The 13,901-nt window shown below is 39.6% G+C and overlaps 1 protein-coding gene across 1 annotated transcript in view; it reads right to left on the bottom strand.

Annotated features, from left to right (window-relative positions):
- The window catches only part of IFT57 (intraflagellar transport 57), a 73,480-nt gene that overhangs the window by 52,921 nt on the left and 6,658 nt on the right, over positions 1-13,901 (bottom strand). Inside the window, 1 exon segment of the mRNA NM_001105403.1 lies at positions 2,049-2,139. Coding sequence (NP_001098873.1) covers positions 2,049-2,139 — 91 coding nt within the window.

The raw sequence follows: 13,901 nt of genomic DNA on the forward strand, positions 1-13,901 counted from the left end.
ACAAAGACAGAAATATAGATCAATGGAACAAAATAGAAAGCCCAGAGATGGATTCACACACCTAAGGATACCTTATACTTGACAAAGGAGGCAAGAATATACAATGGAGAAAAGTCAATCTCTTTAACAAGTGGTACTGGGAAAACTGGTCAACCACCTGTAAAAGAATGAAACTAGAACACTTTCTAACATGATACACAAAAATAAACTCAAAATGGATTAAAGATCTAAATGTAAGACCAGAAACTATAAAACTCCTAGAAGAAAACAAAGGCAAAACACTCCCTGACATGAATCACAGCAGGATCCTCTATGACCCACCTCCCAGAGTAATGGAAATAAAAGCAAAAATAAACAAATGGGACCTAATTAAACTTACAAGCTTTTGCACAACGAAGGAAACTATAAGCAAGGTGAAAAGACAGTCTTCAGAATGGGAGAAAATAATAGCAAATGAAGCAACTGACAAAAAATTAATCTCAAAAATATACAAGCAGCTCATGCAGCTCAAAATCAGAAAAATAAGCGACCCAATCAAAAAATGGGCCAAAGAACTAAACAGACATTTTCCAAAGAAGACATACAAATGGCTAACAAACACATGAAAAGATGCTCAACATTATTCATTATCAGAGAAGTGCAAATCAGAACCACAATGAGGTACCATCTCACACTGGTCAAAATGGCTGCAATCCAAAAGTCTACAAACAATAAATGCTGGAGAGGGTGTGGAGAAAAGGGAACCCTCTTACACTTTTGGTGGGAATGCAAACTAGTACAGCCATTATGGAGGAAAATGTGGAGATTCTTTAAAAAACTGGAAATAGAACTGCCTTATGACCCAGAAATCCCACTGCTGGGCATACACACTGAGGAAACCAGAACTGAAAGAGACACGTGTACGTCAATGTTCAGTGCAGAACTGTTTATAATAGCAATCATCTTTTTTACACATATGGTTTAAAATATTTATACTACTGACAAAATACATTAAAAACTTTAAAGACAGAAAGCATGAAGAGAAAATAATCATCCATAATCCTCCCCACACATAACTAATGTTAATATACTGGTGTTAACTGTTTTTCTGTGTATTTTACATAGTTGAGTTTGTGCATAAAGTATGTTATCATCCCCATGTCACTAACATTTCTTTTAATGGCTATATGACATTCTACCATATGCATATGTCTAATTTATTTAATGGTTATTTTCAGCATTCACTATAAAATAATGCAGTGATTAGTATCTTTGCAGCCTACAGTAGCATAATAAATTACTTTTAAGTTAAAATACAGACTGTATGTATTATCTATTGATTAAAAAAAAAATCACCTGAAAAATGTAATTGGTCTATGACAGTAAAATATACTACAACATTTTTCTTCTCCACCATTTTCACTTTAAATCATATATACACTTTCTAAAATACTAGTGTCAACTCATCTCTGATTCTGAGGAAGAACTCTTCTTCTCTACCATTCTCCTAGTCCAGTCTGTTATAAAGATATGATCATTTAATTTCACACTATAGATAGAATTTTAAGAATGAGAATATGCCCAGAGGTTGCCAAACAACTTAAATAATGTTGATATTTATAAGTATTTTTAATGTTCCTGCAGGGTAGGGTACTAATCATCTTAATTTCAGAAGCATAAAGGAGTTCCTGAGAAATGAATGGTATTCTTATGAAGCAGACTGTATTAATTCAAAAGTCTATTGCTGTCTTCTAAATTCTCTATTATTTATGGTCTATTTAAGATCATGAATGGTTAACTGTTTACCTATATAACTAGTGGTCGACCATTTTCTGTCTATATTTGAAGAACCTCTGCTAAATTCACACCATAATCATTAGTGAACATGAAAATTAATTTAACCAAAGGTTTAAATTACTGATATTTGGCACTCTATTCAAAAGCTTTTTTTTTTTTAATCTACAAACAATGAAATAAACTGATCCAGATAATGGAAGTCTAGGGGAATTCAGAGAAGGGAAATGAATTCAAAGGTGAAAATGGACAAAAAAGTTCAGCAACACACATACCACAAATTCTTCATCCACTTTATTCAATGTTAATTCTGCATCATCTTCTGCAACAGTTTCTTCTTCTAATTCTTCCACTGGGTATGCTGGTCTAAAATAATAAAGCTTTACATGAGATGAGGGAGAAGGCAGTGGCACCCCACTCCAGTACTCTTGCCTGGAGAATCCCATGGACGGAGGAGCCTGGAGGGCTGCAGTCCATGGGGTCGCTAAGAGTTGGACACGACTGAGCAACTTCACTTTCACTTTTCCCTTTCCTGCATTGGAGAAGGAAATGGCAACCCACTCCAGTGTTCTTGCCTGGAGAATCCCAGGGACGGGGGAGCCTGGTGGGCTGCCGTCTATGGGGTCACATAGAGTCGGACACGACTGAAGTGACTTAGCAGCAGCAGCACATGAGATGAGAGGGAAAAACAAAACATTTCAGCAGGGCAAAAAGGTACAATGTGAGTATTAAGGATCCTCCCCACTCTACGCCAGTTCTGGTTCTTTTTCACCTGCCCCTCTTCCCATAATCAGTTAAATGTTTCACGTATCCTTCCTGAAACTCTCTATGTAAAGAAGCAAAAACATTTATTTCCAAACTTGATGATTTAAGTAGTAATACATGAATGGGATGGTACCATGCATACTATTAGCCAACCTACTTTCTTCACTTACTAATATACCATATTTAAGTACATATACAGTTGACCCCTTGGAGAAGGCAATGGCACCCCACTCCAGCACTCTTGCCTGGAAAATCCCATGGATGGAGGAGCCTGGTGGGCCGCAGTCCATGGGGTCACTAAGAGTCAGACATGACTGGGCGACTTCACTTTCACTTTTCACTTTCATGCATTGGAGAAGGAAATGGCAACCCACTCCAGTGCTCTTGCCTGGAGAATCCCAGGGACGGGGGAGCCTCGTGGGCTGCCGTCTCTGGGATTGCACAGAGTCGGACAGGACTGAAACGACTTAGCAGCAGCAGCAGCAGCAGCAGCAGCAGCACAGTTGACCCTTGAACAACATAGGTTTGAACTGTGTGGGTCTATTTAACACAGAGATTTTTTTTTTAATCTATAGTAAATACTAACTATTACATGATTCTTGTTAAATCTACACATGTGGAACTCTGGATACGGAGGAACAGCTTATAAGGAAGCCCTACCCACTCCAGGATTCTTCAAAAATCCAAAGGACAGAGAAGACTGGTGGGCTACAGTCCATGGGGTCACAAAGACACGACTGAGTACCTGAGTATAAGCACAAGCACACTAAGTTACATGTAGATTTTCCACATCCTTAACCCATGCACTGTTAAAAGGTCAATTGTGCATCTCTCTCTCTCCCTCCTCATCTCTTTTTCTTGCCCTCATGCTAGCTCTCTCTCTTAACATATTTGCACTGTTTTCAATCGAACAGCAGTACCATAGCAATATAACCAGCAACTTATGGATGAACATTATTTTTCATTTCCTTACTAGTTCAGTTCAGTCGCTCAGTTGTGTCCGACTCTTTTCGACCCCATGAATTGCAGCACGCCAGGCCTCCCTGTCCATCACCAACTCCCGGAGTTCACTCAGACTCATGTCCATCGAGTCAGTGATGCCATCCAGCCATCTCATCCTCTGTCGTCCCCTTCTCCTCCTGCCCCCAATCCCTCCCAGCATCAGAGACTTTTCCAATGAGTCAACTTTAGCATCATTCCTTCCAAAGAAATCCCAGGGCTGATCTCCTTCAAAATGGACTGGCTGGATCTCCTTGCAGTCCAAGGGACTCTCAAGAGTCTTCTCCAACACCACAGTTCAAAAGCATCAATTCTTCGGCACTCAGCCTTCTTCACAGTCCAATTCTCACATCCATACATGACCACAGGAAAAACCATAGCCTTGACTAGATGAACCTTTGTTGGCAAAGTAATGTCTCTGCTTTTGAATATGCTATCTAGGTTCATCCTTATACATCAAGTATAATGGCTGGGCCAACAACTATGTATATTTTGTTGTTTTGTTCAATATTACTAAAAACAACTTCCAAAATGTCACCCTAATTTAAACTCCCAACAGCAGTGATGCCTTTTCCATACATTTGCCAATATGGTAAATAAGCTTCAATTTTTGTCAATCATTAAGGGAAAAAAATCCCACTCTTATTTTAATTGCATTTCTTTCACATGAGAGTGGTTGAATGCCTTTTCATGTTTTAACTGGTTATATGTTTTTCAGTGAAATGCCTATCAATGCCCTCTGCTTTTGTGTATATTAAGAAAATTAATACTTTGCCTAACCCTGTTAGGCACTTCCCTTGTAGCTCAGTCGGTAAAGAATCTGCCTGCAGTGCAGAAGACCCGGGTTCGATCCCTGGGTTCGGAAGGTCCCCTGGAGAAGAAAATGGCAACCCACTCCAGTATCCTTGCCTGGAAAATCTAAGGGACAGAGGAACCTTGTGGGCTGCAGTCATTGGGTCGCAAAGAGTCAGGCACGACTGAGCAACTAACACTTACCCTGTTAAGATATTTTTCTTAGCTTATTACCTAAATATTAGCTATTCAGGACTGTTATAATTATTATTACATAGACTTGGCAACGTTTTCTTGCATGAATCCTAATTTTCACATCATATATCTAACATCCCTTCGTGGATCACAGTCTTGCTGTGACAAAGGGGCTTGCATAACTCAAAGAAGCTATGAATCATGCTGTGCAGGGCCACCCAAGATGGACAGGTCATAATGGAGAGTTCTGAGAAGATGTGGTCCACTGGAGGAGGAAATGACAAACCACTCCAGTATTCTTGCCTTGAGACCCCACGAACGGTGTGAAAAGGCAAAAAGATAGGACACTGAAAGATGAAGCCCCCAGGTGAGAAGGTATCCATTATGCTACTGGAGAAGAAAGGAGGGCAATTCCTATTAGCTCCAAAAAGAGGGAAGTGTCTTGGCCAAAGCAAAAACGATGTTAACTGTGGATATGTCTGGTGGTAAAAGTAAAGACTGATGCTGTAAAGAACAATATTGATAGGAACCTGGAATGTTAGTGTCATGAATCATGGTAAATTGGACATGGTCAACTTACCATCTTGTGTGGTCAAGTAGGAGACAGCAAGATTGAACATCTACATCTCAGGAATCAGTAGACTAAAATGGACAGGAGTAGGTGACTTTAATACAGAGGATCACTATATCTACCACTGTGGGCAATAATTCTTTAGAAGAAATGGAGTAGCCCTTACAGTCAACAAGAGTTCGAAATGCAACACTTAGGTACAAACTCAAAAACAACAGAATGTTATAGATTTGTTTTCAAGGCAAGTCATTCACAGGAATCCAAGTCTATGCCCCAACCACTGATGCTGAAGAAGTTGACCTGCTCTATGAAGACCTACAACACCTTCTGGAACACCTAAAAAGATATCTTATTCATCATAGGGGATTGGAATGCAAAGTAGGAAGTCAAGACATACCCAGAATAATAGGCAAGTATGGCCTTGGAGTTCAAAATGAAGCAGAACAAAGGCTAACAGAGTTCTGTCAAGAAAATATGCTGGTCATAGCAAACACCCTTCTTCAACAATATAAGAGATGACTCTGGCTGTTCTTTGTAGCCAAAGATGGAGGAGCTCTATACAGTCAGCAAAAACAAGACTTGGAGCTGACTGTGGCTCAGATCATGAGCTCCTTACTGCAAAAGTCAGACTTAAATAGAAGAAAGTACAGAAAACCAGTAGGCCGTTCAGATATGACCTAAATCAAATCCCTTATGTTTGTACAGCAGAGGTGATAAATAGATTCAAGGGATTAGATCTGATATACAGAGTGCCTGAAGAACTATGGATGGAAATTTGTGACACTGTGCAGGAGGCAGTGACCAAAACCATCCCAAAGGAAAAGAAAAGAAAAAAAGCAAAGTGGGTGAGGAGGCTTTACAAATAGCTGAGGAAAGTAGAGAAGTGAAAGCAAGGAAGAAAGGGAAAGATACCCCAACAGAGTATATTTTTGAATGCAGAGTTCCAGAGAATATCAGGGAGAAATAAGAAGTCCTTCTTAAGTGAACAATGAAAAGAAAGAGGAGAAAACTACACAATGGATAAGACTAGAGATCTCTTCAAGAAAACTGGAGATATCAAGAAAACAAATCATAAAAGGATGGAACAATACAGGACAGAAAAGGTAAGGACCTAACAAAAGCAGAAGATACTAAGAAGAGATGGTAAAAATACACAGAAGAACTATACAAAAAAGGTCTTAGTGATCCAGGTTACCATGGATGGTGTGGTCACTCACCCAGAGCCACAAATCCTGAGTGTGAAGTCAAGTGAATCTTAGAAAGCATTACTATTAACAAAGCTGGTGGAGGTGACTGAATGCCTGTTAGCTACTTAAAATCCTAAAACATGACGCTGTTAAAGTGCTGCACTTCACACATCAACAAATTTGGAAAACTCAGCAATGGGGACAGGACAGGACAAGGTCAGTTTCCATTCCACTCCCTAAGAAGGGCAGTGCCGTACAACTACTGTAAAACTATGCTCATTTTACATGTACATGATCAAACTACCATACAACTGCACTCATTTCACATGCTAGAAAGACAATGCTCAAAATATTTCAACCTAGGCTTTAGCAATATGTGAATCAAAAACTTACAGACTAATATGCTAGATTTCAAAGAGGCAGAGGAACGAGGGATAAAATTGCCAACATTTGCTGGATAGTGCAGAATGGAGAAAGCAAAGGAGTTCCAGAAAAATATCTGTGTCTGATTATTTAACTTATATGCAGAGTTTGGTTCAGTTCAGTCACTCAGTCGTGTCTGACTCCTTGCAACCCCATGGACTGCAGCAAGCCAAGCTTCCACATCCATCACCAACTTCTGGAGCTTGCTCAAACTCATGTCCACTGAATCGGTGATGTCATTCAACCATCTCATCCTCTGTTGGTCTCTTCTCCCGCCTTCAATCTTTCCCAGCATCAGGGTCTTTCTAGTGATCAAGTTCTTCACATCTGGTGGCCTAAGTATCGGAGCTTCAGCTTCAGCATCAGTTCTCCCAATGAATATTCAGGACTGATTTCCTTTAGGATTGACTGGTTGGATCTCCTTGCAGTCCAAGGGACTCTCAAGAGTCTTCTCCAACACCAGAGTTGAAAAGCATCAATTCTTAGGCACTCAGCTTTCTTTATATTCCAACCCTCACATCCATACTTGCCTACTGGAAAAACCATAGCTTTCACTATGACAGAGAAGGCGATGGCACCCCACTCCAGTACTCTTGCCTGGAAAATCCCATAGACAGAAGAGCCTGGTGGGCTGCAGTCCGTGGGGTCACCAAGAGTCAGACATGACTGAGCGACTTCACTTTCACTTTTCACTTTCATGCACTGGAGAAGGAAATGGCAACCCACTCCAGTGTTCTTGCCTGGAGAATCCCAGGGATGGGGGAGCCTAGAGGGTTGCCCTCTATGGGGTTGCAGAGTTGGAGACGACTGAAGCGACTTAGCAGCAGCAGCAGATGGATCTTTGTTGGCAAAGTAATGTTTCTGCTTTTTAATATGCTGACTAGGTTGGTCATAGCTTTTCTTCCAAGGAGCAAATGTCTTTCAATTGCATGGCTGCAATCACCATCTGCAGTGATTTTGGGGCCCAAAAAAATAAAGTCTCTCACTGTTTCCATTGCTTCCCTGTCTATCTGCCATGAAGTGATGGGACCAGAGGCCATGATGTTAGTTTCCTGAATGATGAGTTTTAAGCCAACTTTTTCACTTTCCTCTTTCACTTTCATTAGAAGGCTCTTTAGTTCTTTTTCACTTTCTGCCGTAAGGGTGGTGTCATCTGCATATCTGAGGTGATTGATATTTCTCTCAGCAATCTTGATTCCAGCTTGTGCTTCATCCAGCCCAGTATTTCGCATGATGTACTCTGCATGTAAGTTAAATAAGCAGGGTGACAATATACAGCCTTGACGTACTTCTAACCAGTCTGTTGTTCCATGTCCAGGTCTCACTGTTGCTTCTTGACCTGCATACAGATTTTTCAAGAGGCAGGTCAGGTGGTCTGGTAAAGAGATGGGATATCCCATCTCTTTAAAATTTCCAGGTTGTTGTGATCCACACAGTCAAAGGCTTTGGCATAGTCAATAGAGCAGAAATAGATGTTATTCTGGAACTCTCTTGCTTTTTCCATGATTCAGTGGATGTTGGCAATTTGATCTCTGGTTCCTCTGCCTTTTCTAAATCCATCTTGAACATCTGGAAGTTCTCAGTTCACACACTGTTGAAGCCTGGCTTGGAGGATTTTGAGCGTTACTTTGCTAGTGTGTGAGATGAGTGCAATTGTGCGGTGGTTTGAACACTCTTTGGCATTTCCTTTCTTTGGGATTGGAATGAAAATTGACCTTTTCCAGTCCTGTGGCCACTGTTGAGTTTTCCAAATTTGCTGGCATATTGAGTGCAGCACTTTCACAGCATCATCTTTCAGGATTTGAAATAGTTCAACTGGAATTTCATCACCTCCACTAGCTTTGTTAGTAGTGATGCTTCCTAAGGCCCGCTTGACTTTGCATTCTAGGATGTCTGGCTCCAGGTGAGTGATCATGCCATCATGCTTATCTGAGTCATCAAGATCTTTTTTGAATAGTTCTTCTGTGTATTCTTGCCACCTCTTCTTAATAGCTTCTGCTTCTGTTAGGTCCACACCATTTCTGTCCTTTACTGTGCCTATCTTGCATGAAATGTTCTCTTGGTATCTCTAATTTTCTTAAAGAGATCTCTAGTCCTTCCCATTCTATTCTTTTCCTCTATTTCTGTGCACTGATCACTGAAGAAGGCTTTCTTATCTCTCCTTGCTACTCTTTGGAACTCTGCTTTCAGACAGGTGTATCTTTCCTTTTCTCCTTTGCCTTTAGCTTCTCTTCTTTTCTCAGCTATTTGTAAGGCCTCTTCAGACAACCATTTTGCCTTTTTGCATTTCTTTTTCTTGGGGATGGTCTCGATCACTGCCTCCTATACAATGTCATGAACCTCCATCCATAGTTTTTCAGGCACTCTATCAGATCTAATCCCTTGAATTTATTTGTCACTTTCACTGTATAATCATAAGGGATTTGATTTAGGTCAAAACTGAATGGTCTAGTGGTTTTCCCTACTTTCTTCAATTTAAGTCTGAATTTGGCAACAAGGAGCTCATGATCTGAGCCACAGTCAGCTCCTGGTCTTGTATTTGCTGACTGTATAGAGCTTCTCCATTTTTGGCTACAAAGAATATAATCAATCTGGTTTGGTATTGGCTACCTGGTGATGTCCATGTGTAGAGTCATCTCTTGTGTTGGAAAGTAAAAGTAAGTATTGAACACTTATTTCTCTACCAAGATTAATGACACATAGGGCACTGGATCAAGATGCCAGAGTAACAGGATGTGCAGTTATCTCATCCTGCGAGGGCACCAAAATTGGAACTAGCTCTTAAACTACCATCAACAGAATGCTGGAACCCACCAGAAAAGACACCTCATGTCCAAAGACAGAGGAGAAGCCACCACGAGATGGTAGGAGGGGTGTAATAATGATAAAGTAAGATCCTATAACTGCTGGGTGGGTAATGCACAAACTGAAGAACAATAATACCAAAGAAGTTCTCCTACTTTTGTGAAAGTTCTGAGCCCCAAGGTAGGCTTCCCAGCCTGGGGACCCAGCAAAAGGATTAGGAATCCCCAGGGAATCTGACTTTGAGGACCAGCACAATTTGATTATAGGACTTTCGCAGGAGCGGGGGAAAGAGAGACTCTACTGTTGGAAAAGAGAAACAAAATCCTATGCAGACCAGGACCCAGGGGAAAGGAGTAGTAACCCCATGGAGACTGAAATAGACCTATCTGCTAGTGTTGGAGTGTCTTCTTTGGAGGCGTATGTAAGCAGTGGCTCACTGTGGGGATAGGGGGACTGGCAGCAGCAGTCATGGGAGGTGCCCCTTGGGTGAGTCTTCTTGGAGATCTCCATTAACCCTAAAATAGAGCCTACAGACCCCAGGCCTGGGTTTCCTCAGGCCAAACAATTAACAGAGAGGGAATGCAGCCCTACCCATCAGCAGACAATCAGATCAAAGTTCTACTGAGCTGGGCCCTGTCCACCAGAGCAAGACCCAATTTTTCCCACTGCCAGTCCCTCCCATCAGGAAGCTCACACAAGCCTCTTAGCCTCACCCACCAGAGAGCAAGCAGAAGAAGCAAGAAGAACTACAATCCTGCATCTACCAGGATGAAAACCACATAACAGAAAGTTAATCAAAATGGAAAGGCAGAGGGTTATGTCCCAGATGAAGGGACAAGATAAAACCCCATAAAAACAACTAAATGAAGTAGAGATATGCAACTTTCCAGAAAATGAATTCAGAGTAATGATAGAGAAGATGATCTAGGAAGATCTCAGAAAAGAAGGAAGATGCAAGAAATGTTTATCAAAGCCTTAGAAGAACTAAAGAACAAATGAACAGAGATGAACAATACACTAGAAAGAATCAACAACAGAATAACTGAGGCAGAAGAATGGATAAGTGACCTGGAAGAAGATTGGTGGAAATTACTGCCATAAAACAGAATATAGAAAAAAGAATGAAAAGAAATGAAGACAGCCTAAGAGACTTCAGGGACAACATTAAATGTACCAACATTCACATTATAGGGGTCCCAGAAGGAGAAGAGAGAGAGAGAGAAGACTCAAGGAAATATTTAAAGAGATAATATCTGAAAACTTCCCTAACATGGGAAAGGAAACAGTCAAACAAGTCCAGGAAGCAAGCACAGAAAGTCTCAGGCACAATAAACCCAAGGAGGAATACACCAAGACACATAGTAATTAAAAAGACAAAAAATTAAAGACAAAGATAAAATATTAAAAGCAACAAGGGAAAAGCAACAAATTACTTACAAGAAAACTCCCATAAGTTTATCAGCTGGTTTCTAAACAGAAACTCTACAAGACAGAAAGGAGTGGCTTTTTTTTTTTTTGGCATATATATTTAAAGTGCTAAAACAGAAGAGAACCTACAACCAAGAATACTCTACCCAGCAAGATTCTCTTTCAGATTTGATGGAGAAATCAAAAGCTTTACAGACAAGAAAAAGTGAAGAGAATTCAGCACCATCAAACCAGCTTTATCTACAACTGCTAAAGGAACTTCTCTAGGAAGGAAACACAAGAGAAAGAAAAGATTTATAAAAAATAAACCCAAAACAATTAAGAAAATAGTAACAGGATTATACAGATCAGTAATTGTCTTAAATGTAAATGGATTAAATACCAAAATATATAGACTGGCTGGTGGATGAAAACATGGGCATGTATGCACTTCCACTTACATCATCAGTCTACTTAACTCTCTAGATTGTATGTAATTATTGCAATTGTAATTATCTTTTATTTTTTGTCTGGCTATTGATTATGAAAACTGATAAAAGTAATCTACTATTGTGATTTTGATTATTTAACTATTATCCCTTTTTACCACTGCATCATGATTGGTCAACAGAAAATAACAGAATTCTAAATCACTAAAACTATCATTTAATAGGAAAACCCATAATCACTTTTTAAAATCCAGATGCACATTAGAATTATCTTGGAATTTTTTGAAAAAATAGAAATGCCCAGCTATTGTTTTTTCTCCAAAGTTCCAGATGTGATTCTAATGAGCAGTCATATTTAAAAACAACTGGACTATATAATGATCTTAAAAAAAAGAAATACATGCAGTTGGAGCTGAAGTCTGAGTAAAGCAGCCTAGTGGTCCTCCCACACCTGCTGATGTGATTGCTCAGGGGAAGGATAATACTGTAGTGATGATCCCCAGACAAGAAAAATGTGCCATTTAAACCACTGTTAATCTCATGAATAAGTTATTCTTGGAAGCTTGACTGTACTGTGGGTTGTCATCCACGCCTCAACCTTCAAGGATATGCCTTGATTAAAAAAAATATGAAGAAAGCTATAGGATAATCTTCAGCTGGAGAAACCTGAGCTGGACCTGAACTCGGATAACTTCGCTTATTCAGCAAACAAGGCCTGTCCTTTCTTAACTTTGCCTTTCTATGGACAAAATTGATCTGTCTGCTAGATCACATCCCATTGGTAAAGATACAGCTCAAGCCTTGAACACAAAGATTATATGCCAATGTCATGTGTTACTTTAATAGTTGTACCTTCTTACTGATCGATTGTGACAAGGCTAATGATAGACTGTAATGTGGAACAACTTCTTGCATGTGGGGAACCCTGCATATTGGAGAACTTCATCAACTATTGTGAATGGACTGTTTCCCCTAAAACCTACAGTATGTTTTTTGAAATCACTCCTCAATTAATATTATAACTGATGATGTAAACATTAGCTTAATGTATCACTTAGGAATCCCTTTCTCTGGATGCTTAATATACATTGATCTTTTATATTGGAACAGGACCACCTATTATTTCCCCCCCATACCATGAAAATTCAGATGTTACTGACTTCAATGTTATTTCCTACTTTGTCTGTTCCTAATATTAGCTTTTCCTTAGAACCCCTACATAAGATTTTGCAAGGAACCAAAGTATTAAAAGATTTCATATGCTGTGCTTAGTCGCTCAGTAGTGTCTGACTCTTTGCGACCCCATGGAATATAGCCCACCAGGCTCCTCTGTCCATGGGGATTCTCCAGGCTGCCATGCCTTCCTCCAGGGGATCTTCGCAACCCAGGGATTGAACCCAGGTCTTCTCCTGCATTGCAGGCGGATTCTTTCCCATCTGAACATAGGAAAACACAATTGTATCTTGATAGAATATTTTACTGGTTTACTACTGTTTTTACTATTATCATAGCTGATAAGTTAATGGATATAGGAGTTAATGTACAAAAACATACCTCTCATTCCTGGCGGGACTTTTCCTTTACTACATTCCCTATCACTCAGAAATGGTTTTTTTCCATTGTTTAACTCTTTGCTTGTTTTTTGTTTCTTTTGACTGTTTGGAATTGTAATTTGACCTACAGAATTAACAAGACTGTTCATGTTATTTTGCCTTATTCCTATGCTCTTAAGTATAAACAATCCTGAGGCTATTATGGAAATTAAAATGGAGGAAGCTTTGGTTCAGGCTTCAGAAGCACGAGAGGTCTCTGACCTTGCTTCTGATGTGCCTGGCCACAGCCTATATTCCATGGTTGTGTGCAAGCACAACTAGTCAGGCAGCACTTTAAATAAAAAAGGGAGTGGGCCTGGAATTCTTGAGCTCCTGGAGGCCTGGCCAACTGTGCCCAGGGTTTAATGGAATCCTATGACTCGTAAGATAAAACAAACAGCATTGTAAAAGTGTTAACATAAAACCAGAGCTTCATTTTTGCACACAAACTGATGATATTAGTTTGCACCTTGGGATTATAAGCAAAAGCCCCTGAAACTGCAATTTGAAGTCTCATTTGTGGCGTGGACATACTTTTCCCAAGCGGGACTCCAGACTGCTATTATTTGGAACTTCCCCCCATGCTGCTTAAGTTCTGGATGTTGGTTGGCCTAATTTGGTGATGTATGTGCTATTACGCTTCTTTATTGTTTCTATTTCTCTTTCCTTTTAATGACTGTATATTGAAATTAAGTTAAATAATCCTTATTAAATACTGAAATTTTTAATGCTTTAAAAAAGATTAATGACACACATTTCTCATATTAAAAATATTCAGAAGTATTTGCATTTATTTCTGGAAACTTATAAAAATCCATACCTCAGAAAGGTTAACAAAAAACAAAAACTGACATTTAATATTACGGAAGGAAAGTACTACACACCAAATTAATCTTAAAGGATAAATTTCCTATTTTTGTTATTATTAATTAGAATTAGATTA

This window comes from Bos taurus, chromosome 1 (genome assembly GCF_002263795.3).
Source record: "Bos taurus isolate L1 Dominette 01449 registration number 42190680 breed Hereford chromosome 1, ARS-UCD2.0, whole genome shotgun sequence".
In the NCBI taxonomy this organism is placed as follows: Eukaryota; Metazoa; Chordata; class Mammalia; order Artiodactyla; family Bovidae; genus Bos; species Bos taurus.